The sequence below is a fragment of the Marmota flaviventris genome, chromosome 15 (genome assembly GCF_047511675.1).
Source record: "Marmota flaviventris isolate mMarFla1 chromosome 15, mMarFla1.hap1, whole genome shotgun sequence".
Taxonomy (NCBI): domain Eukaryota; kingdom Metazoa; phylum Chordata; class Mammalia; order Rodentia; family Sciuridae; genus Marmota; species Marmota flaviventris.
The window spans coordinates 71,324,909-71,349,905 of NC_092512.1; the positions used below are offsets into that span (position 1 = coordinate 71,324,909).

General features: G+C 34.7%; 1 protein-coding gene across 1 annotated transcript in view; it reads left to right on the forward strand.

The window, feature by feature from the left end:
• The window catches only part of Prex2 (phosphatidylinositol-3,4,5-trisphosphate dependent Rac exchange factor 2), a 284,195-nt gene that overhangs the window by 104,852 nt on the left and 154,346 nt on the right, over positions 1-24,997 (forward strand). The window contains exons 9-14 of the mRNA XM_071602347.1: positions 5,823-5,972; positions 8,984-9,128; positions 11,967-12,067; positions 17,485-17,588; positions 18,298-18,347; positions 20,983-21,058. Coding sequence (XP_071458448.1) covers positions 5,823-5,972; positions 8,984-9,128; positions 11,967-12,067; positions 17,485-17,588; positions 18,298-18,347; positions 20,983-21,058 — 626 coding nt within the window. The remainder of the gene's footprint in view (positions 1-5,822; positions 5,973-8,983; positions 9,129-11,966; positions 12,068-17,484; positions 17,589-18,297; positions 18,348-20,982; positions 21,059-24,997) is intronic.

Genomic DNA, 24,997 nt, shown 5'->3' on the forward strand with positions numbered 1-24,997 from the left:
CTGTGTAAACCTCTCTCTATGCTTGATTTTCTCCTGGTCACTTAGGCACACTCTCTGTCATGCAGTGTGGGTTTGCCAGGCTTGTTTCCTGGGCCAGACTGGGCTCTGCCAGTACTTGGCTTTTGTAGCTGTCTGCGCAGTGCCGCGGGCCGCAACAGAATGGTTCCTTCTGTAGTTGTGGCATACCAAGGGAAAAATGGCGGCTTCCTTCCCGCTCGTGATACCGCGCAGCACAGCTTATTGTTGTTTCAGGCAGTGACTCTGATCTCTAAACTCTCTGTACCCCGACTCACCTCAGTCTTCCCAAGAATGAGAGTTCCTTTACTGCTTTACTGTGTTCACGCAAGGTCTGCTTTGGCTTTTGCCTCCAGCCACTGCGCTACCATGGCTCTGGGGCTGGCGGATTTTCTTGTTTTATTATATTTATTATTTCCCTTGTTTTATTATATCGGCTCTCCTGGGTCCTCCATCAAATTACACATGACTCTGGCCAACCGGAAGGGGTTCGGTGGCAGAAGGCTTCTGGTCCCGTGCCAGGAGCCCCCCACCCCAAGCAGCCTTGTTCTAGAATTGGAGAGGAGAACGGTCTGGGGCAGGAGCCGCACAGCCACATTCCCCCCCCCACACGCTCCTCCACTACGGGGGGCCAGGGACTGTCCTGGGAGGGCAACTGATGGGGAGGGGGTGCCTTGTCCCTCTAGCCCATGTGCCTTACTGTAATCCCCCAATCTGTTTTGAGTGTCCAGTATTAAATTCCAGTAAACTCTCCCCGAATTCTTGATCATTCAATAAGACACTTCATGTCTTATTGCTTAAAAGGTGCCAGTTTGCCTTTCTTGGTTCACACCAGAGAGTCACCATGGAAGTAACCCCTCTATTCCGCCATCTTGTCACTATCCTCGACATTTTCTTATTCTTAAGATGTTTTTTAAAAGTAAGATTTTTTTTTAAAGAAAAAATTCCACTTTTCATTTTTAACTTGTGTTTAAGATATTAGACATATTGCATATAAAATTAAATATTGTTTCTGAATGATATTTTAAAAATATTTTCTTCAATTTTTCTTTTTATGTGTAGGTTTTAAACTGTGTAAGACCATGAGCTGTGTAATTTTTTGTCCTTTTTCATTAAAGTGTTATCTTACTGATTGTTTTCTTAAACTTTATGTCTTATTGCCAAATAAGCATAGTTTTAAATTGGTGCCTAATGGTTAATTGAGTAAACCAAAATTACCTCAGCAATTATAACATTAGTTCATATGCTACATCAAATATATTTGTAATTAAAAAATAAGAATAAATTTACAATGTTGAAAAGAGGACGAAGAGCATAATAGTTACTTCTGATACACTTAAAATTTGAACATTATTAATTTAAGGGAATTATTTAAAAATACAAAAAGTTTGAGGATTGAGCTACTTTTTAGCATTATAATGAAAAGTCAGTTGGAATCTTTTTTTCATGTATTTATTGTTGCCGTAAATAATGTCCTGTATTATTTTGCATGCTAGAAAAATGTCTGCTATTATTTGATAAAAATCAAAGAATTATTACAAAAATATGTTATATAACATTAAATATATATTCTACTTATGAGTAAATCATAATTTTGAAGGTTTACTTTTGAAATTTATATATTTGCACTGTTGATTACCAGAATGTAGACACCAATTACTTGTTGTTTTAAATGAATATTTTTACATTTTTTTCTGTTAATCTTTTTCAGTGTATATAATACTTGGATATTATCTATCTAATTAATGCAAAAATATTGACAGGGTACCCGCATGTCCACTGAGATTTCTAGTATATCAGTTTTGGATAAACCTTATCTCATTAAATGAAAGTGAGTTGAATTAAGTGTGAGAATTTGCAAATTGTGAAGCTTTGAGCAATAATGACATGTTCAGGTCTGACCCTTGGATTTTTCTGATTCTGGAAAAAATCAGAGACTATCAAACTGAGATACTCAACATTTAATTTGATACTTTCTATAAAATTAATATTTTCGATCTACTGAAGCTTGTGAATTTATCTGTTTTTCATTTGAGAAAATATTTATTATTTAATTATGATTTTTTAAAAAAAATTCCTACTAAGGACAAAGCACTGTTGGACTTTTCCTTAATCTTTGAGTGTTCTTTATAGAGAAGGTTAGTTCTTGTTTTGAGTATATTGAAAAATATGCTATGATTAAAATCATAAAGCTGTACACATCACTGTATCCTTTTTTAATATTTATTTTTTAGTTGTAGTTGGACACAATACCTTTATTTATTTATTTTTATGTGGTGCTAAGGATTGAACTCAGGGCTTCACATGTACTAGGCGAACACTCTACCACTGAGCCACAAACTCAGCCCATACATCACTATATCTTTTGAAGTAAACAAGAAGCATCTACTTATTTTATAAAATAAATCGTAATTATGATAGCATTATGAAGTAGGTGGACTACATTTTGAGTCCTGTTATACGTATATGTGTATGGTTTGCATATGTGTATGTGTGTAACTATGTATATATAGATATTTAAATTTTCATATAATTTTAAAAATTGACATAGTAAAAGTCAGCATGTATACTTTAAAAATTTAAAATTGTAATATGAAAGAGGATATTCTTTCAAAATATTGTAAATGCAGCATTTATCCTGTAATTTGAGACAAATTTGGCTGTCAACTAATTTACCTGGCTTTTTCTGTCTATTGGAACAGTAGCTGCATGCAGTCAGTCTCTTGCCTGCTTGTCTGGTCCTGAGTTCAGCTGTATGATTTCCAAGAAAGTTTGATTGCACAGGCTTGAATAGTCAGGTTCTCTTCATGGAAGAGTTGGGTGCACACATGAAAAGAAGAAAGAATCTGTGCAACAGAGGAGAGTGGGGTGGCTTGATGAGAACCCCATCCTAGAGAAAGCATCTGTAGTCACAGGACAAGCAGGAAGCAGTAGATAAGACTAGAGTGGCGGGAACATATTACAACATTGTGGAAAACTTCCTCAGCTAAGTGAGCAGGGATATTGCAGGATCCATCTTGCTGCTCATGGCCCAGATGGGAGATAAGATATATAGTCAAGGAAGGAGACTTTATCTGAAAAGCTAGTTGGTTAAGAAGATAGAAGTTTCTTACCCAAAGTCCATCTTTCTGGGAAACTAATTCAGGAGTGGTTTATTTCAACAATTCGTGGGTATTGCCAGAATGGTAGGCACCTTTTCACAGCTGGTGTGCCATATGATGCATACCTACCTGATCCTAGTAGTTCCCAGTTGGTTTCCAGTTCTGCAAATTTCAAGAACAATGATTAATATTTCCATCAATGCTGAGCTTCAGGCATAGAAGAAATCTACATATTTTGACTTGATTCAGTGGCAAGACACCAAAGCCTTTTGAGCTAAATGTGGCATGATGAAAAAAATAGTAAAGTAAGAGCCAGCAGGGTGAGAAGAGGGCAGTGATGTGACTTGAGTAACCCAGGAGGGGAAGGAAGGAAGAGGTGGTAGGCCCAGGGCATACACCTGTGCATGTCAGGAGCATTACCTGGATGACTTTGGTGTGTGAACTAGTTGTCTCTTGTGCTCTGTGGGAGGAATTTGTTGTGCTGATTTTAAAGTAAGTCCAGGCAGGTGCAGTGTAATTCCAGTAATTCCAGTGTAATGCCTATAATTCCAGCTTCTGAGGAGGCTGGGGCTGGAGGATTGTGAGTTCAAAGCCAGCCTCGGCAACTTAGTGAGACCTTGTCTCAAAATAAAAAAAAAGACTTTGGATGTTTAAACACCACTGGATTGAATTCCCAGTAATACACACACACACAAAAAAAAAAACACAATAAAGTGTAATGTTTAGTACATAGGCTACATGTGGCTACTTTGGTTTTCTTCATCTAGAGTTATTGCTTAAATGGTAATAAATGTGGGATCTTTTAAAGTGCAGTGCAAGGTTCACTTAGCTAATCACGGATACTGGTCTTACAGGGAAACAAATTGTGGTTGGGCGGAGGGGTTGTTAACATGTATAATCTGATTATCTGATTTTTTTTTAACTATTTTTTTTCTACCAGTTTATTATAATTTCTTACTTGTTTATTTTTGTAGCTATTAAGGAGGGTTCAGAGTATAATTATGAAATAAATAACTTTTATTTTCCCTCTGCCCATTAGTACTTAAACTGACATGCATTATGAGGTTGTGCTGCTTTGCACAGAATGTGAACGTGAATCAAATATGTAAAAGGAAGAAGAAAAGTACAAAAATTATAATGTCTGATATAATTCTATTCTAAACCAAATGTAACCTGGGAGTTTGAAAGACCCACAACTCTACAACATCATTTGATAGTGAATTTGGGGAATTAATAGTCTAAGAGCAGGTAATGTGTGGTGACATTTGGGTACGAATGAAAGACTGTGGGAAGCATATTATCAGAAACTGAGTGCCAAGAACCTCTGCTTCTGTTCAAAACTTACTTAGCAAAATCAATCATTTGAGAGAGGACTCACCAAGCCAGCGTAAGTGCTATATAGAGTCATTCTCTAAGCCACCTTTAACCTTTTTCTGGCTTCCCTCTTGTCTATGGCCATGGCTACTCAATAAATTTTAGCGGAGACAAATGAAAAAGGTCATTGTTTGAGTCAGATTTTTCACTGCTGTGATTAAAGGATCTGACTAGAACAGCTGTAAGGAGGAAAAGTTTATTTGAGGGCTTACGGATTCAGAGGTCTCAGTCCATAGAAGGCTGGCTCTGTTTCTCTGAGCTTGAAATGAGGTTAACATCATGGAGGAGTGTGTGGCAGAAAGAAGCAGCTCACATCATGATGATCAAGAAGCAGGGAGAGACTCCACCCTCTAGATACAAATATATGCACCAAAGCCTCACTCCAATTCCCACTTCCTCTAGCCACACCTTACCACTTTAGTTAATCCCATCATTAACTCACTGATTAGGCTGAGGCTATAATCCAGTCATTTCTCCTCCAAAGCTTCTTGCATTGTCTCACATGTGAGCTTTTGGAGGACACTACATCTAAAACCTAACAGTCACTTCAGTTGCTACAGATGCTGACACAGCCCTCTGAACTCCATTATTCTGTCTTGGAACCTTTGTTTCAGAGTGGTCTGCACTGTCTTGGCCAGTAAAGTTTTCTTACAAGTTTTGTCACTGTAATCTACCTGTTGGTCAGAGAGCGGCCATAGAGGGCTTCCTGGGGACATTCACAAATCCATCTTCATAGTTTAGACAAAATTGTGATAACATAACAAATAAAAACAATTTGATGTGCACTCATCTTCAAGGAAATTATTTTGTGAGTCTTTATTCATGAGAATTATATGAGATAATGTGGTTTTCAAAGAATATGTTTCAACTACGTGTCATGATAATGGTTTGGTATTTGTGTTTCCCCATTTTATGGCAGCTTTGGTATATCCACTTGTTGTGTATTTTATTGATTTATTCTCATTCTTACCCGTGCTGTTTATTAAATAATAGAGTATTTTTCTGTGGGTATAAATTGTTCCTGAAATCTTTTATTGCTTTAGAAACTTTAACAATCAAAGCAAATCAAATTTTTGGACATAGAGCAAATGAATGTTAATAAGTTTGTAGTGCTTAATTTCATGTAATATGTTATGAGTTAGGAAAGTTGCATAATTGAGCACTGACTACATCCAACATATAGCTGTTTCTTTAGTTTTTTAAGTCTTCATACAAAAGCAAAAATATCTTGAAGAATTTTGTGGTCTTGAAACTTTCATGAATTGAATGATCATGTTGATATGATATTATACTTTATATTTTGCTTATTGGCCTTTGCCCATTAATTTCCAGCTGACTTCCATAGCAGCGGACACATTGTTGTTAACGGTTGGAAGATACATAATACAGCAAAAAATAAGTGGTTTGTGTGCATGGCAAAAACACCTGAAGAAAAGCACGAGTGGTTTGAAGCTATTTTGAAAGAAAGAGAACGACGAAAAGGTGAGTGTATGAATTAGTCCCTGTGATTTTTTTTTTTTTTGTGTGTGTGTGTGTGTGTGTGAAGATTGTAACTTGGCACTAGAGCAGGTAATTGGAAAAAGTTACGAGAATGTGGACTGACAAATAATATTCACTTTGATTTGCTGTGTGATATAAGGTCTACCGTGAAATATTTTTGAATAATTAACAATATTGTTAAATACTTAAAAGGAAAAGTTTTTATAAAGTTAGCAATATAATTATAGTATAGATGATAATGTTTCACATGAGTGACAATGTTTTAGTTTCACTTATTTTAACAGTTGTTCTGTTACTGGGCACATTATTCTTGCTGCCTCCAATGCAGAACACAAAGTCTTCCTTTAACCAGACTTCATTAATGTATCATAGTAAGGGCTGGGGATGTAGCTGAGTGTTAGAGCACTTGCCTAACATGTGTGAGATCATGGGTTTGATCGCCAGCATCTAAAAAAAAATGCACATAGATATAAATACTTTATCTGTATAGAAAGAGATATGTAGTAGTGTCATAGTATCTTTCTGTATATTTAGGACCTCTCTGTATGTTTAATAATGTAATGAAAATCCTTTGATCAAATATGTTAGCTTTCTAGTTGTAAATTAAATCCCTTGGAGGGTGTGTGCGTGCGTGCATGCGTGCGTGTGTGTGTGTGTGTGTGTGTGTATGCTTTAAATATTCTCAGCATGTCATTGAATATTAGGGAATGTAACCAGTAAAAAATTTGTTCAATTAGGAGTCCTAGGTAAAATTTGTTTCATGCTTTTAGAAAGATTTTTAAAAGATATTTGACCTGGCAAATATTCACTTGTGTGAAGCTTATTGACAAGCAAACATGTGCAATTCAGCTCAGAAATATTAATACTTGTATTTCTTTACCAATTGATTTCTTAATTGTTAGCAATCATGGCACTGCTGATTACCCTTTCTAAGATTTGGGAACAAAACTGCTCTTGGTAATGAAATTTTAAGACAAAAGAGCTTTCTTCTATCTTCAGGTGTTTCCCCTTGAATATACAAAGTTTCAACTTTAAATATTTGTAGTATAAGAATTTGCAAAGCATTTTGAAATCCTTATTCCTTTGATTGATCATGGATGAAGAATCTGACAGAAAAATTTAAAAGTTATAGATGCATAACTGACTCCTAAGATTTGTTGAATCTAGCATTTTGTTCAGTATAGCAATTTTTCAAGTAGAAAAGCAAATAAATTCAAAGGAGAACTGAATTTCTCATCAAGTTGAAACTTAAATTTTTTTTTCTAGAAAAACTTTGTCTTAAGATACCCAAGATAAAATATTGAAAACAAAAGAGTGAAAAAAAATTAAAAAGCACATTTTATAAAATAGGGAAATTGTACAAAGTTAGGCTCTGATCCTGTGGTATTATTCATTATTTTTGGTAATTGTTAAAGGCTCCTGTATTGGAAAAAATTAAATTTTAGTAGAAATTTTTGTAGCTTAGAAGACTAAAAATAATTGAAATATTTCTTGAAACAGTCCTTCCTCTGGCCTATGTGCTGACTAAGTGTTGCTGGTTCCAACATTTTATCTTTGGCACTAGCTTCTAAATAGATTCCTTTCTTGGGTTATCTATTCCTAGTAGATTAACTTTCACATTATACTGCCAGTTTCCCAGTCTTCATGTCCAGCCTTCGTCCTCTGTCCCAGGCTCTATACTTGTGCATTTTGTTGACCCCAGATTCCACTCAACACTTTGAGCACTGATGGACTCCTTATTGCTTGGATGTCTCTGGCCAGAAGCATCCCCATTTACTTCCTCTCATCAAACCCTGGAACATCCTGATTTCTTCTCTCTCCTTTACACCTACATTTGATCAGTTGCTGTGACCTATCATGACTACCCCCCATCTGTTTCTCGATTTCATCTTTCTTGCCCTAGAACCCTTATTGTTTGCAGGGTCTTGGACTTTAAGTAACTTTCACAGTTTCCTCCAAATGGTCTCTGTATTAGTCAGCTTTTTGTTGCCATGACCAAAATACCCTACAAGAACAACTTGAAGAAGAGAAAAAGTTTATTTTGTAGCCTTTGAGGGCAACAACCCCAGTGACCTACTTCCTCCAGCCATGGCCCCTGCCTATAGTTATAGCCCCACCCAGTAGTTCATTCATATTATGAACCCATCAAATGAGTTAATCCACTGATGAGGTTACAGCTGTCATAATCCAGCCTTTTCCTAAAATTCCCATCCCTGCACCTTGCTGCATTGGGGAACATGCTTTGAACACATGGTGCTTTGGGGGGGACATTCCAGATTTAAGTCATATAACATTCTTCCACTTTGTAAATCCTAACCCCCTTCAGTTTGTTCTCCACGTTGTCCTCTGAGCTTTGTTTCCAAAACAACAGAACTTTCTTTCCTACACTACACACAGCCTTTTCTTTCCTGCTAGCTAAAACACAGATGTTTCCCCCTCTTCTAGGTTGAAACTATAAGCACCCTCCCTAACCCACCAGCACATCTCCTGCCTTCTTGCCTAAAACCCAGGACTCGAGGGCCTCTGTGTTGCTTGACATTAGTTAGCTCTTGCAAATACTTTGTGTAGAAATACCTATTTGTAGTGGTGCTCTTAAATATGGCCCTCCTGTGAAAGATTTCTTAACATTTTCCAGGTAGAGATGTGGTACCCTGAATATTTCTTTATTTTATCACACTTTACCCTTCACAGGGACGCCTAGGACCACCATGCCTGGTAATGCTCCTCTTATCTGTTGCTCTCACTCCACTGGCTAAACTGTGTTCCTTTGGGGTATGATTGTAACAAAGGTGCTCTGTGCTCTGGGAATCTTGTCCTGACTATCTACCTAGCATATCATGAACTTCTTGAAAACTATGCCCAATCTAAAGAGCTCTGTATCCATACTCTTCAGCCCATGGTAGACACATAATAAATGCTTCTTTAATGAAGGCATAAGCTAATGAATGAAGAGATTTTTTTCAATTACATGTCCTTTGTCTCATTTTTGATAGGTTTAAAACTAGGAATGGAGCAAGACACCTGGGTAATGATCTCTGAACAGGGTGAGAAACTTTATAAAATGATGTGCAAACAAGGAAATCTGATCAAAGACAGAAAAAGGAAATTGACTACGTTCCCTAAATGCTTCCTTGGAAGGTAGGATTGGTAACCTGGGTACATATACTTCTTTATGTTTACCCTCTCACATGTTAACTTTACTTATTTTTCCCTTTTTTGAAAAATATTACTTAAGCATTTTTGAATACTTCTTTATGATCTACATTTTCTGGGCCATGGCCAGACGAGGGAATGGAAAAGAGAACCAGGATCCTGTAGATAACTTAAAGCATCCATCCCTTCATCTATAACTTCAACAGTATCTGATCTACCAAGTTCTGAGTGTGAAGTGGAGGTTGGGGGGGGGGAGGCAGGGAGTGGTCCGAAAGCTGATATGTTTATAGGGGACAGAATGATGGGTCTGACATGGAAATGCACATAGGGCTTGAAAGTCAGAGTTGATGGTGGATTCAGATGAGGGAATACTGGAGAGCTAAAGGCAAACAGTTCAAACTCACAATCAATCTGGAATTTAGACAGCTGGGTTCAGGGGGAAGGGGAATAGACAAAGAGTCAAAACTAGTCAGTCGTGTGAGGGGCCAGACACCATGGATGATGTCTCATTTGTTTTCTGCAGACAGTGCTAAGTGAATTCTCTGGTTTAATCAGTGCAAAAGCAGTGAGAAGGGTATCTGCTTCAGTAGCTCTCCTTAGGCTAGACTCTGTGCTTGCCTCTTTCTCTAATTTCCAATAGACTAATACATACCTGGGAGTTAAATGCCTTTATTCTTTTTTAAAGATGCAGAAACTATGGATCAGGGATCTTAACAAGTTCATATAGTTTCTCAATGTTGAGTCCATTAAAGTACACCGAGACAGTAATTCAAAGCACAGACTGCTATCTTGCTTTTTCAGTTCAAATCTTTGTGCTGTCATTAGCTAGTAATGGGATTTGGGAAAGTTAAGTTTCTGTTTCTTCTGGAAACACGGAGATGATTATAGAGCTTACCTGCAGTGCCCAACAGCATGCCTTTTAAACTAGCTTTGGGGACATATAGAACAACCATAGGCCATATCTGTCCCCAACCCCCAACTCAGGAGTATGTAGGCCAGGAAACTCCCTTGCTACAGAGCATCCTGGACTTTCTTCTTCAGGGAGAATGGCCCTCAGAGCTGCCATACAGCTGCCCCCTGTGGCATAGCTCCTGACTCCCATGCTCTGTTGTCATCCCTCCAGGTGATAACTCTAGTGCAAAGAGCAGAACAGATGTGGATCAGCTTGACATAGAAGCTCAGTACAGCAAAAGGACAGTGTCTCTTGTAACAACTCCAAGGGTGATGACTTCCAGTGTCCCCAAATGGATATGCCCTCTTGCAAGACAGTCACTTCATATTATGACTTTCCTTTAGAGGCATGAGATTGAACCATTAGGAGTCATTTTTACCATAGCAGTGCTGACATTATAACTTCACCAGTTGAGCAGGTGTCTAGGGGGACAAAGCTAGAAAGTTAGCCCAGATCAAATTTGGTTTTATTGCAGGAGAAAGCATTTTGCTGACCCTTAACCCATACGATCTCATATAGATGTATTGCTGGTAATAGTTGTGATGATACGTGAAGCATTTCTCAGCACCTGATGCCCAGGACAGGCTTAGGAAATGTTAACTATGGCTTTTCTCTGACAGCAATCCAATGCAGCCAAAGTTACAGATCTCTCCTGAGTGGACCATGATCCTTTAGCAGAGTGTTGTTGGAATCTTCTTTGTTCTGAGGAGGTCCCATGATAAAGCCACTCCTTAACTTTCTTTCTGACCTCCTCTCCCATTTATAAAAACAATATTCCCAATTTATATTTAAAGGGGCTCTTTCTTACCTTTGAATTTGACATTTTCAGGATCTGGTGACACTTGGATAGAGAATTACAGGTTAGCTGCATATCAACCGTTCAGCTTACTTGTCAGTCACTGAGAAGCACTATCTTATCAGTGTGCCAGGAACTGTGCTGACATGCACCATCTCATTTAATAATTTGACAGCACCATCACATTGATATTCTTGAGGCTGAGAGCTAATTGACTAACCCAAGATCATTGCTGGTAGAAGAAACAGGATTTAAATTCAGCTTGTCCTATTGCAAAGTACATGATCTCAACCATTGTAGTTTATTTTACCCTCTCATATCTTTATTTTTTCTTTTATTTCTTCTATTCCTTCCTTTTTAAAAAAATTTGTGGTCTTTCTTTTGGATGGTTCTTATTTAATAAGTGAATTGGAACACTTTAACAACTTTTTCTGCCTTAAAGTATATTTCTTAGACTAGACCATTCATTTTTAGAATTTCATGTCTAGATTATTTGAAGTGTTTTATGTTGCCTTTGGTTTAGTAATAAATGGAAAATAGTTTCCTGATGCTGTCTGTAGGTTTGATTTTCTTGCCTCTGTGTAACAACAACAACAAAAAATTAAAAAGTCTAAAACAAATTCATTAGTATGTCAAAGTTTAAATGTTAGTTTTTTTTCTTTAAAAAATGCCTATGAGAATATTTTTATTTATAAAATGTCTGTGTAATTAATGTTCTTTTAAGGATAGCACATGACCATTTGCCTTTTTGTGGACAGTAGTCTTGTAATTACGGCTACGCTAAGATTTTCACTTTGGGTTTATGAGAGACCTCAAGAATTTGAGTAGTTTATTAAATATAGTTTAGGAGAGTCACAATGTGTGGACATAGGTTTTCTAGAATAAAGTCCACCTTCTATGACTTGCAGGTCTTACATGTGAAAAAATATCTGCTAAATGGCATTGCCAGTATCCCTTTATACTTTGAGACTCCTTTCTTAGTTGTTTCATGACTGCATGGTACAGATAGATTTCCGGGACGGGTATGGGGGAGGAAATGAACTGTTCTACTTTTATTATTGGCTTTCTGTTGCAGTGAATTTGTGTCGTGGTTGTTGGAAATTGGAGAGATTCATAGACCGGAAGAAGGTGTTCACTTGGGACAAGCATTATTAGAAAATGGAATCATCCACCATGGTGATTATTTTATTAAAATTTAATTACTTATTTAACTTATATATTTACAAATTGCCTGTCTCTTAATCCCACCGATGAGTTTAGTTTATAATTTTCTACATTATAGGAAACTAATCATTTTCCTCAGCATTTTCAATACCTAATGTGTGTAGAATAGTGAGTGTGGGTTGATGGTGATGTGGGTTTATGAAGTGTGGGTTTATGGTGAAACCATTGTTAACCATAAAATGAACAGCCACCACGTAGGCAGGAGTTATGATATGGGTAGGTGCTGTGGGATTATGGAGTAAGAGATGGCAAGTTCTAACTGGAGTATGTTCCATTTGTTACAGTTTATTTAGGTTGTAAATTAATTACAAGTTAATACAAAATACAGTTAGAACAAATTTTAGTCTTGATCAAATTATCCCTCCAACCCCAGGCACCACTTTCTTAAATAATACATTTTGAAATCAAATCATTTTGAATAAAAATTAATTTTGAAATTTCATATGCAAGAACCCTTCAAGTATCTAAACTATGAGAACTGCAATGGTATCTATAATATGATTAATTCTTGAAGAGAGATAGTACTGTTTTTTTGTGTGTGTTGTTTGTTTGTTTTTATTTTTTAGTTGTAGTTGGACAAAATGCCTTTATTTTATTTAGTTTTTATGTGGTAGTGAGGATTGAACCCAGGGTTTTGGATGTGCTAGGAGAGTGCTCTACCGCTGAGCCACATCCCCAGTCCAGTACTATGTTTTAAAAATAAATAGATTATCTATCTATCTATCTATCTATCTATCTATCTATCTATCTATCTAATATCTATCTATCTATCTATGCATGCTAGAGATTGAACCCAGGGCCTCATACATGACAGGCAACATTGGTTAAAATTCGATTTTAGTGGCCAGGGCTTTTACTATTATCAGGATTTGACCAGTTGTAATGTCGCATTTGGTATTCTGAATTTTTGTCATGAGAAAATTTTTTTAAAGCCTCTGATTACCGCAAACTGGGGGTAAAAGAACATATGAAGCAATTTTACATTAATAGAGAACTTCTATTAGATGGAAGTTATGAGGCAAATGTGGTAGATTCATTTGTATGTAGTTCCAGCTGCATTTTAGTGAAAATAGAATCCCTAAAATAAAGTTGAATGAACCATCTGTTATAAGAGAGCAAGTTAAAAAAAAATTGACTGTTATTGCTATTATTCCCTTTGCAAATATTGTTGAGAATATCATCAGCAGCAATACCTTGCTAGAACGGGAGTTCTTGTTTTCAGGTAGCATATGCTTTTTCCATGGTATGCTGTTAATATTCATCTTATTTGACTCTAGAATTTATAGTAAAATTCTTATGTGAGAATTCAGAGATCCATTTGTTAAATCCTTTAGTGTGCTAAAGTTGGCTTATACAAGCTCCTGAGAGCTGATAATTAAATTAAAAATATTTTGCAAGCTGGTTGGTTGTTAAGAACAATTATTATTAATGTTAAAACTAAATAAACATTTACACAAGTTATATTATAAGTAAAGGTGATGCATTCTTGAAAGTTAAACACTTCCTAATTATTTCACTTCATTTTATTGTTACCTATATTCTTGAGGGTATTTATTTTTGAAGTTATTATTTTTGTGTGGTGGAAATGTGCTGTAACAGTGGGACACTCATAATTAACTATGTGTTAGTAACTGTAAGTTGGTAGCTTGAAATTGCCCAGAATGAGACTGTTTATATCCCAGAAATTAGCATATGCTACAAATCAGAGGTCCTCCTCCCCCACTTTCCTCTACCTCCTTGTATCTCTCTAGTTCTCTCAGAAAATTGTTGTAAAGATTGCATTAAACAAGATGGCCTAAACTCTTTTTTAGTTAATAAATTTTTCCTGCTAGATAATTTGGGGCAGTGGATTTGAATGTGTTTTTCCAAGGCAGTGGCTAAGATTGGCAGAGTGGTCCAGGGCTGGAACTATCGGGGTCACAAGCATTTGCATTACAGATGAAGCCCCCTTTAACAATGAGTTCAGCTACCACTTGTTTTATTGTGGCAAGAGACATTTGGGCCCAATGTTTCCTTGAGGTTTGGAATATCTAGAGAATAATTGATTTCAATGAATATTAAGGGGCAAAAATGAGATTAGATGACATAGGAGAAATAAATGACCCATCTTGAAATAGAGTATAAAATTTCAAAATATTTCTCTTAATTTTTAATTTTTCCATATGTGTCTTTTTCTTTATAGCTTATCCTAGGAAAAAAGATTCCAAAGGCTGTATTGTTGTTTGGAGGGTGGCAACAATCTTGGTTCAGTTTTATTGCTGCATGCCACAAACTTTGGTGGGCTGGATAAAAGTGTGTATGTGTGCCCATATGCATGTGCACTGCGTGTGTTTACTAACTTATGTTTTAATATTCTACTGGTTTCACCAAATGTAGTTAATGAGAATTAATTCTGACAGTTTTTTGTCCTCTTTCAGTGTTTCTAGCAGAAAGCCAAAGTCTTCTATCTCATCCTGAAAGTATAGCTTATTGTAGCACATTATTTCTTTTGCAAATGTTGTATTCCTCATAATGAAAATATTTAAATATAAACCTTTGAACTTATTTTAAGGTTTTACTTTCTAAAACAGTGATTTTTAAAATTTTGGTGTCTATAAAATAGCAGCCTGGAAAAGAGAAAACTTAATGGGAATATTTAATGGGATTCTTTACTGAGGTGTAATTGGCAAATAAAAGTTATATGTAATTATGGTGTACAACATGATATTTTTATATATATACACACACAGTATGAAATGATCACCAATCTAGTTAATGAACATATCCATTCCCTCACATAGTTATTATTTTTTTTTTTGTGATGGTAGCATTTAACATCTATTCCCTAAGCAATTTTCAAGTGTATAATACATTATGTCACATTTTCTCTGTTTATCCATTGATGGACACTTAGGTTGATTACATATCTTGACTGTTCTGAGTAATGCTTCAATGAACATGGGTATGCAGATATCTGTTTGCATACTGATTTCAGTTCTTTTGGATATATTTCCAGAAGTAAGATTGCAGGATCATCATGATTCTATTTTTAATTTCTGAAGGATCCTCCCTACTGTTTTCCATAATGGCTATACTAACTTACACTCTTACTAACAATGTACTATAGTTCCCTTTTCTGCAAGTCCTCCTCTACACTTTTATTTTGTCTTTTTGATATTTGCCATCCTAAGAGATGTGAGGTGATATCATTGTGGCTTCGATTTACATCTCCCTGATGACTGGAGATGTTGAGCACCTTTTCATGCATCTGTTAGCTATCTGAATTTCTTCTTTTGAGAATTACCTATTTAGATCCTTTTCCTATATTTCAATGGGGTATTTGTAGTGTGGTGTTGAGTTCCTTAATATATCTTGGAATTTAGCCTACTAATCGAATATGCAGTTTGCAAATATTTTTTTCCCATTCCGTATATTGCCTTTGCATTTTGTTAATTATTTTACTTGCTATGCAGAAGCTTTTTAGTTTAATGTAATCCCATTAATTGATTTTTGCTTTTATTGCATGCACTTTTGGTATTACATTCATTACTTATCTTTTTACTGGTAGTTTTACAGCTTCAGGTCTTTAAATCTTTAATCCATTTTCAGTTGGTTTTGTGTATAGTGTGAAATAAGGGTCCATTTTCACTCTTCTGCTTGCAGATATACAATTTTTCTAGTACAACTTTTTAAAGAGAATTTGTTTCAGTCAGTTTTTCACTACTGTGACCAAAATTGCCTGACCAGAACAACTTAGAGAGGAATAGTTTTGGGGGGTTCATGGTTCAGCGTTCTTATGGCCAGCTCTGTTGCTCTGGGCCCAAGGTGAGACAGCCCATCATGGCAGAAGGGTGTGATGGAGGGAAACTACTTCTCTCCTGACCAGGTCAGAAAGCAGAGAAAGAGGGAAGGGGCCGAGGAGAAGAACTCCTCCAGGGCATGGCCCCAGTGACCCACCTGCTTCAGCCATGCCCTACCTGCCTATAGTTAACTCCCAGTCAGCCCATTCAAACTGATCAGATTACAGTTCTCATAGTCAGGTCATTTTACCCCCAGACATTTTCTCAAAATTCAAGGCATTACTCTGTCTTTTCCTATTGTGCATTCCTGGTAACTTTTTTGAAGATAAATTGACTATAGATATTTAGGATTCTTTCTGAGATCTTATTTCATTCCATTGATTTTTTTTGTCTCTTTTTATGTCAGTGCTTTGATATTTTTTGATTACTGTAGCTTTGTAGTTTGTTTTGAGGTCAGGTAATGCGATACATCCAGCTTTGTTCTTTTTTGCTGCTCAGGGTCTTTTGTGATTCTGTAGATTTTTTTTTTTTTTTAATGTCCATGAAATATACCCTTGGAGTTTTAAATAGGGGTTATAGTTAAACCATAGGTTTCTTTGGGTAATGTGGAATTTAAAATAATTTTTTCTATTTATGAATACAGTGTCTTTGCACTTATTGGTGTCTTCAATTTCTTTCATCCATGTTTTCTAGTTTTTAGTATACAGATCTTTTCATCTCCTTCATCTTCCCAAGTATTGTGCTTGATTTTTTGGATACTGTTATAAATATAATTGTTTTCTTAAGTTCTCTTTGGATGGTTCATTGGTAGCATATGATTCTTGATGTCCTGTTGAATTTGATTTGATAGAGTTTGAGGAATTTTGTGTTTATGTTCATTGAGAATGTGGCTTATAATTTTATTTGCTTACAGTGTCCTTGTCTGTTCTTGTAAAATGAGTTTGGAAATATTCTCTTCTATTCAATGTTTTGGAAGAGTTTGAGAATAATTTGCATTAATTCTTTAGATATTTGTTAGAATTTGCCAGTGAAACCATCAGGTCTTGGGAACAGGAGATTTTAGGAATACGACAATCTTATCCTGAGGATGGTAATGAAGGGAGACCACATTCATTTTCTACTGAGACAGAATATTTTAAGTGACTGGTGAGAAAAGCATTTCTCAGTGTAAAAACTTAAATTTTTTGAATCAGCAACATATTGAAATTATTTAATCTACTCTGGAGGTCTGAATACAAGATAAATGATCAAGATTGGTGTATGTGTGGTCTTGGCCTTATCAGAGTGTGATAAGACAGATAAATGCTAACATTCATGTCCAAGACTGAGAATCGAGTCATAATTCTGAATATGAGTATCTGCTCTTTGAAAGTCACTCTGTGTTCAGTTTTGTATTATTGTGAAGAAATGTAAAACATAGGCTTGTTTATCTATATTCACATAAATATACTCTATATATTTATACATACATGTGTATTAGTTTTTATCAAAGTTTCTCTATTTTGGAATATGTGTTTTGAGAATATATATTTTTTTCTGCCACCTTTTAGATTGTCACCATTTTAATATATTGTTCCTATATGTTCTTAGTTACTGATAAACATCAATTCAAGCCAGAGCAGATGTTATATAGATTTCGGTATGACGATGGTACGTTTTATCCAAGAAATGAGATGCAGGATGTGATTTCAAAGGTAATGCTCTTTGCCACAACCCCTTCAGTAGCACAATTCATGTTATCATGCTTGAGAAAGACAAAAAGCTATTGAGAGACTTAAAAATTTCTACTATCATAGAAAATTTAAAATTACATACACAAACAAGCCTCTTTATTTCTTTTTATAATTTAAAAATTCTGTTGTTAGATCATATCTTTGTTCTCTTACCTCGTTAAAAAAAAAGTGCTATTGCCTCATTCAGAAGCATGAATAGTTTTCATACTATTGAAAATTGTTTTTACATGTAGCAACATAGTAATTATACTTGAATAAATTCAGGAAATATAGGTATAAAAATAAATATAATGCCAGTTTTAATTTTATACTTGACACAATGTTTATTGACATATAGTAAACACATCTTCCAGATTTATTTACTATATAGATTTACTTTCAATCGAAATTATGTCTTAAAAATTTTATACTTTAAGGAAAATAATTTCAAAAAGTATTTGTAGAGCATATCATGTATATGATAAATTCATAGCACAATTGAATTCCTATTATTAATGATTTAAAATATTATGTTTGGATTTATCATAACATTGGGATGATTTTTACACTGGTTGAAATTGGTGTAATGATTGCAGGATATTGACAGTGAATTTGCTTGTTCTTTCAATATGGCATTGACATGTCTCTTGAGGCATCTCCCTTGCTTTTAACATTTCTTTATTTTGCACAGGGCGTAAGATTGTATTGTCGTCTTCATAGTCTGTTTACCCCAGTGATAAGGTGAGTCTGGTTTCTATGTTCCAGGAATCTTAAATAGAAATATTTATATTGCATGTTAGAACTTGGGTTATTTTGTCTTCTTCTGAAAGTGGAAATTTTACTTTATTTAGTATTTTAAGTAATTATTTATCTTAAAGTATCCCTCAATTTTCTGCGACTCTATACCGTGTCTTTCACTTTTTTTATTGTGACTTCCAAAGTTATTTTGCTTTTATTACATGGTAAATTATAGACTTGAAAATGGAATAATCCACACCCAGTTAATATTAATAAATAATAGTTAACTGGGGAGAATTTGGAAATACCATAAACTCTGAATATTTAACATTATGATTACTTGTATTTTAACCCTTTTAATTACATTGTATAATTTATCATTATGATATATTATATATAAATAATGATATATTATATATAAATAATTATATACATATATATATATATATATATATATAAACTATAGATATATAGTTTATCTTATGGTAGTTCCTTCTAATAGTCTTAATAATAAGTTTTATATTTGAAAATTTAAAATTTCTTTGAAGTTACCAAATATGACTTTTCAATTTTATTCTCATATGTTTTTGTTACTGAAGAGATATGACTTCTTTTTTAGGAGGAATTAGGATTAGTTTTGTTTTTGCCTTCGCCAAAGATCTAGAGTTTTATATTAAGATTACTAATAGATTAGATAGTGAGGAATATTGTTGAAGCTTGGTAATATACATTAACTGATAGAACGTTAAATTTATTTTAGATGGCTAGATGTTATTTGGAGTTTAATAGCTAAATCATATTTTCAGAACAGAAATGCGTGCTCCATTTCTGAAATGAATAAAGATGCTTTTCATTCTTGGCTGCAGGATCCAAATGTTTTATGTGTGCAGTGTTTCTATTTTTTCATTCTGATTTTCAATTCCAAGAAATGCAAAACTAAAAGAGAGAGAAGGAAAGAGAGATTGCAGAAGGCTGTGTCTTAAGTGTGTGGAGTGTCCTTTCACACTGCATAATCACACTGCATGCAGGTCCTACAGGAGAACTCAGGATCTTATCCTTTATTACGGAAATGTTATGTGCACTTTTACAAACAGGCTTCACAAAGTAGAAAGAAATGAAAAGAATGAATATTTATTGACTTTATTCCATGATCCTGTTATGGATACCCTTCAAATATTTTGAATAACTTAATACTTAGTACTTAATAGCAATTGGGTAATTAATTTTTTTTTTCTGCTCAGTAAGTAGAAAATAGGAATGGTTTAATTTGGCATGTCACCTGTGTGCATGTTGATCTTATATGTGTGAAATACGTTCTGAAAATATATTTTAACCATATGGGATTTCTTATCCAAAAGGCTACATTCTCTAAGACTTGATAAGAAAGAATTGTTCTCCTGCTAGAAATGGTAATTGTTTATGAGTTGTCAAAGGAAAATTGAATGGACCAAAACCCATAATACAGAGGGAATGTATGTTCGTCATACTTTTAATATGTATGACTTCAACTTACACAGAGAAAAAATGGGTATATTAACCATAAGTCTACATGTGTTGTATAACAGACTGTCCCTTTTATTTCTTATTGATGCTTATGGAAACCCAGATGAAATGGGTAGTAAGGTATCAGAAACTTGGAAGTGGATTTAAAAGATTAAAAAAAGAAAAAGCTGCTGTTGATTACTGGCTGACCTAGTTTATTTATATTGAAATCTCATAAATTCAACTGTATCTGGGAGCTTTTTAATGCAAGTGGGTAAAAAGATGGAAATATTAATTGTAAATTACTGACAGAGGCTAAACAGTGAATAGAGCTAGTAATTAGTAGACACTTTAAGCTTTTGCAGTTTGCATTTTTTTTTTTTTTTGACATTTTGAAAGGACCATGATTTCCTCATTCCCTTTTGATTCAGGCCTGCAAAATGAATGAATTATAGATTTCTGCCCTTGGGCCTGATCATGAGACTTTGTTAGTATCTAACTGAACTTTGAGTGATTTTTTTTCCCTCAGTTCTGGGAAATCTACTGAACTGATGTGGAGAGCCCATTGGGCTGCTTTTTCCCTGGAATTTTGGTGTCACTGTGTCTGTGCTCTGATCAGGCAGAAGAGGTGACAAGTTCTCATGGTGTCTACTTCAGGGCAGGCCTGCAGGGTTTTCAGGACCAGAGAGCCCTGTGGATAGTCTTGTAATACAAACCCTTCCTTCTTGGAGAATACAGAAGTGGGAATAATGGGTGTTGCTTTCTTCTCCACATTTTAAGGAAATTTTTAGTAGAACCTACTGTGACTTAAAGGAAGAAGTTCTGTTTTATTTTTTCTTTATTTATAAGGTGTTATAACTTCCAGCTAAATTATTACTAGATATTAAAACATTAGTAGCCTATGTGTATATAAGAAGATGTTCTGCTTCAGTGTCATAATCCGTCTCTCTTCCCCTTGAATGAGATGATGAAGGATTTTTTTTCAGGCATTGTACATGCTTTGCAAACATGTACATTTGTGCATAATATGGGCAATTGATTCTCATTACATTGGTAAACTTTTGTGTTGTACACTGACACCAAATGAAAAATATTTCCTTGTGCTCACTTATTATTTACTCAATGTAAATGTGAATGGTTTCTTTTTCCTTTGTAGAGATAAAGATTACCATTTAAGGACCTACAAATCTGTTGTCATGGCCAACAAATTGATAGACTGGTTAATTGCACAGGTAAATACACAAGTTGCTGAGTTTCATTTACTACTGCTCTATACTTTGAGCATGTGACTTAGGTACTTTTAAAAAAATTAATGTATGCCTACTGATGAGGTACAGTGAAGTATCTTTTCCGTGATCATATCACTAATAGGAAGCAAAGTTAGAATTTGAACTTAGATATTCTGAATTCAGAATCCTTAAACTTAACTTTTATGTTGTCTTGTCTAAAAGTATGATGTTGTATCTTAAAAATATCAGCTGAGATCGATCAAAAAACACTAAGCATAATTTGAGCATCATCAAATTCTTGCTACAATTTTCTTGCATGTTTTTTTACTAGTTTGTTTTAAAGTATCTTTTTATTAGTCCTTGCAAATGATTCTAGTTTCCCTATGCCTTTTTCTCTATTAGATAACAATTGTGCTTTGGTAATGTGAGTTTTAATATGTCTGTGTATATTTTAAATAGCAAAGTACAGATTTTATTATTGTTATTGTTTCTCTGCTTCTCAAGAATTGGATGCTGACAGCTTGTATTGAGAAAATGATTTGCTTCTAAGTGTAAAACAAATTAAAGCATCTAGCACATCATAAAAGATTCAAATATAATACTTATTTAGATATTTTCTCATACTAGGTCAGTTAATAAGTGAATGAAAATATTCCACTGATTAAAAAAAAGGCTAAAAGAACTGATACCCTTTTAACTGAAGTATTATCTAGGAGGGAAGATAGTGCTTATCCAAAATGTTGTTATTACACTTAGATATTCGAGTCAATTTTATGAGCAGATTTACTCTTGTTTTTAAAGAAAGTCTCTGTCTTTGTTACAAGTAGATGATAATATTTGGTATTTCATCATAAAGTATTTATTTTTGTTTCATTATTAATATTTAAACCCTATTCACTTCATCTCTGCACATGTAATTTGAGATTTTTATTGTTTAATATTATTTTTATTTTTATTTTATTTTTTTCTGTGCTGGGGATTGGACCCAGGGCTTTGTGCATGCAAAGCAAGCACTCTACCAGCTGACGTATATCCCCAGCTGTTTAATATTTTTTTAGACTCTTCAGGACTACTTATTTTTTTAATGACACCCAGACTTTTACATTTAAATGTTAATATTTTAGATGAGACTGAACGATTACTTTCAGATAAAACCCTAATTTCTGTATCCAGTGGTTTTGCCTCTTATAACAGTATGATCATCGAACATCACTGGAATCAATTCTTTATTCAGTATATAGAGTTAGAATTTTACATTAATTTTGCTACTATAAAATTCACGTGAACGCATAGAATATGTTGCTTAAATGAGAAAATTGAAGGAAATTCATTTGAAGCAAAAACTGGTACTGATTAAATATTTAAAGTTCTAACTTAGGAAGTCATCTATCAACTTTTTTTTTCTCTTTTACTTTCCAGTGTTATGCATTAGAATAATACAGTAAGTTACTTGAAAACTGGACCAAGACAAACTTACATTTTTCCTTAAGTTTTTCATAGTGGTCTGTTTTGACAATGCCTGTAGTAGTGTATATTAGAAATTGTAGAAATTGCACTGTACTTGGCTCTTAAGAAAACCTGTTCATTGATGCATGCTCTGCTAATAACTAGTGCAAATTTGAGCAAGTCATTCCAGCTCTCTGGATTATAGTTTTTATAACTGATTACTACATACTGGGATAGCTGTACCTGGCATCTTTGAACTATCATTAAGCTTTATGATTCTGATATTGTAAATCTTATCCAAATTCAAGGATAAGACATACTTAACTCACTGATTAACTTCCAACTAGAATATTATGGGCTATCTTGGAAGATAAATGCACACTAATGAAATGAAAAGAGAACAAGTTAAACTTTTAAAACTTATATGAAGAAGAGATTTTAATAAAATAAAGGTCTCTTTCTACCAAGATTCTCAAATGGTAAGACTTCATTTCCAGTATTGGCCAGTATTGACTGGATTGATTTGGACAGCTCTGCAGAACAGAATGAAGAGCTGATTTCAATAAGGTTGTAAATGTGTTGTTTGGAATGTAGTCTAGATCTTGTAGTTTTCTTCAATATCCTGGATGATATCATTTTGGATGACTGACTATTGTTTTTGTCTAATACTCTTCTTGCTTGCTGCTGTGTTGCTTCTAGTATATAATAAAGCATCTTATTCCATGAAGTCAACACCTTACTGGACAAAGGCATTGGTGTACTTATAATACATTATTTCATTTGGTGCAAGTTGTGTTGTCTGTATGCATCACTCCTATTTTATGATTAAATAATGCCTTGTTTCATCAAACTCAGGCAGATTTTGTTGTACCTTTCTTTAATGCTCATACATCTATGTGACACCAGTAGGATTTTTAAAAGGCATAGGGAAGCCAAAACATTTCAGATCATATTTTTTACACTGTTCCATATAATATTTGTCTGGCCTGTGTAACTTTTGAATAATTTATCAAATAAAACAATCAAATGTCAGTGAGTATTAAACAAGCTCTTACTGTAAACTTAACATTTAAACAAGTGCTTTCATGATTAAAATACAATAAACCAACAAAACTGGAAGCAGGCATGGTTTCTGCCTTAAGCGCTGTTGGAAACTGGGCTAATTATTCCAGCATTGTCTCCCCTGGGAAGCCTTTCTGGGTTCTCTGACATGGGCTCAGGGGTTTCTTCTGTATCTTTGTTCCCTGGGTATATCTGCCTGATGAGGAATATTAATTATAATTGAATAAGAGTCCTTACTATGTGCCACATTCTAAGTGACCAAATTCTTCAGTAGATTCAAATGACTAGAAGGCAAGGAAATTTTTTATGTTTGAATATTTTAACATTTGATCTCTAGCACTTGGCATAATATGCAGAAAAAAATCTTTTGAATTGAATGCATTATAATTATCAAGGAGCTAGATTTTTAAAGGAGGTCTGATGCATAGTCCGAAATTACAGATTCAAAAAATGCTTTGGGAGGTAACAGGGTTGCAGTTGTCACAGCATGAGGTGAAACTTACCCTGGGTTCTTCACACAAGATGGGTAGAATTTAAATGAATGGAGGGTAAAGGAAATGGCATTGCAAGCATGAACAATTACCTGAGTGAACACAAGGAGGAAAATGACAGAGAATTCAGGCCACACAGGGAGGCTGAGCTGACTAGCGTGAGAGCTGTGGGTATTAAACTTTGTAATGTGAATCTGGAGAGGGACAGTAAAACTAGGATATGGAAGGTCTTGAAAGCATAATAAAATTTTTGATATAAATGTAAAATTTTGGAACATGAAATTCCTGTGGATAAAAGTTGAGTTCTATAATAGCATATGTTAATATCCAGAAAAAAGTTGATACTTTGTACAAGGAAAAATCAAATGTCAGATTAGTGTGTTGACAATAGAAATTAAAGAGAATCGATAAAGAAGAGAAAATGGATTGGTCCAGGATCTAAGTTCTAAAGAATAGGCTAGGGAAAAAAAAATAAGACAATATGTGAGAAAAAGTTTCTTAAACTGTAAAACATATAAATATAAGATTATATATCTACAAAGATATGTGTTCATAGAGGTAGATGGATGTTTATCAGTAGAATCGTGTTTTCCAAATCAAAACCATATTAAGACATTGTTTAGGCTGTTTTGTTGAGTTTAGTTGCTTGATGTGATTATTTCTTTTGGCTAGATAGTGAAAAGAAAAGCTTGCATTTGCTGGCTTGACCAAACACTTTGAGGTCTTACAAGTCACCAGAGATTAATAGGCTGCGTTAAGAGTGCCTCCAAAGTAAGTGCATTTGGTAGAATGCTGGGAGCCATTAGCCAAGTAGGTATGACAGTTTCCTTGCCAGCGTACCCCATGTTGCAGTGACATTGAATGTAGGTGACCTTGCTCAAGGACCAGGGCGGATTAGGGTGTTCCTGTCGGGTTTAGGGCGTTCCAGGTTTAAGATTATTCC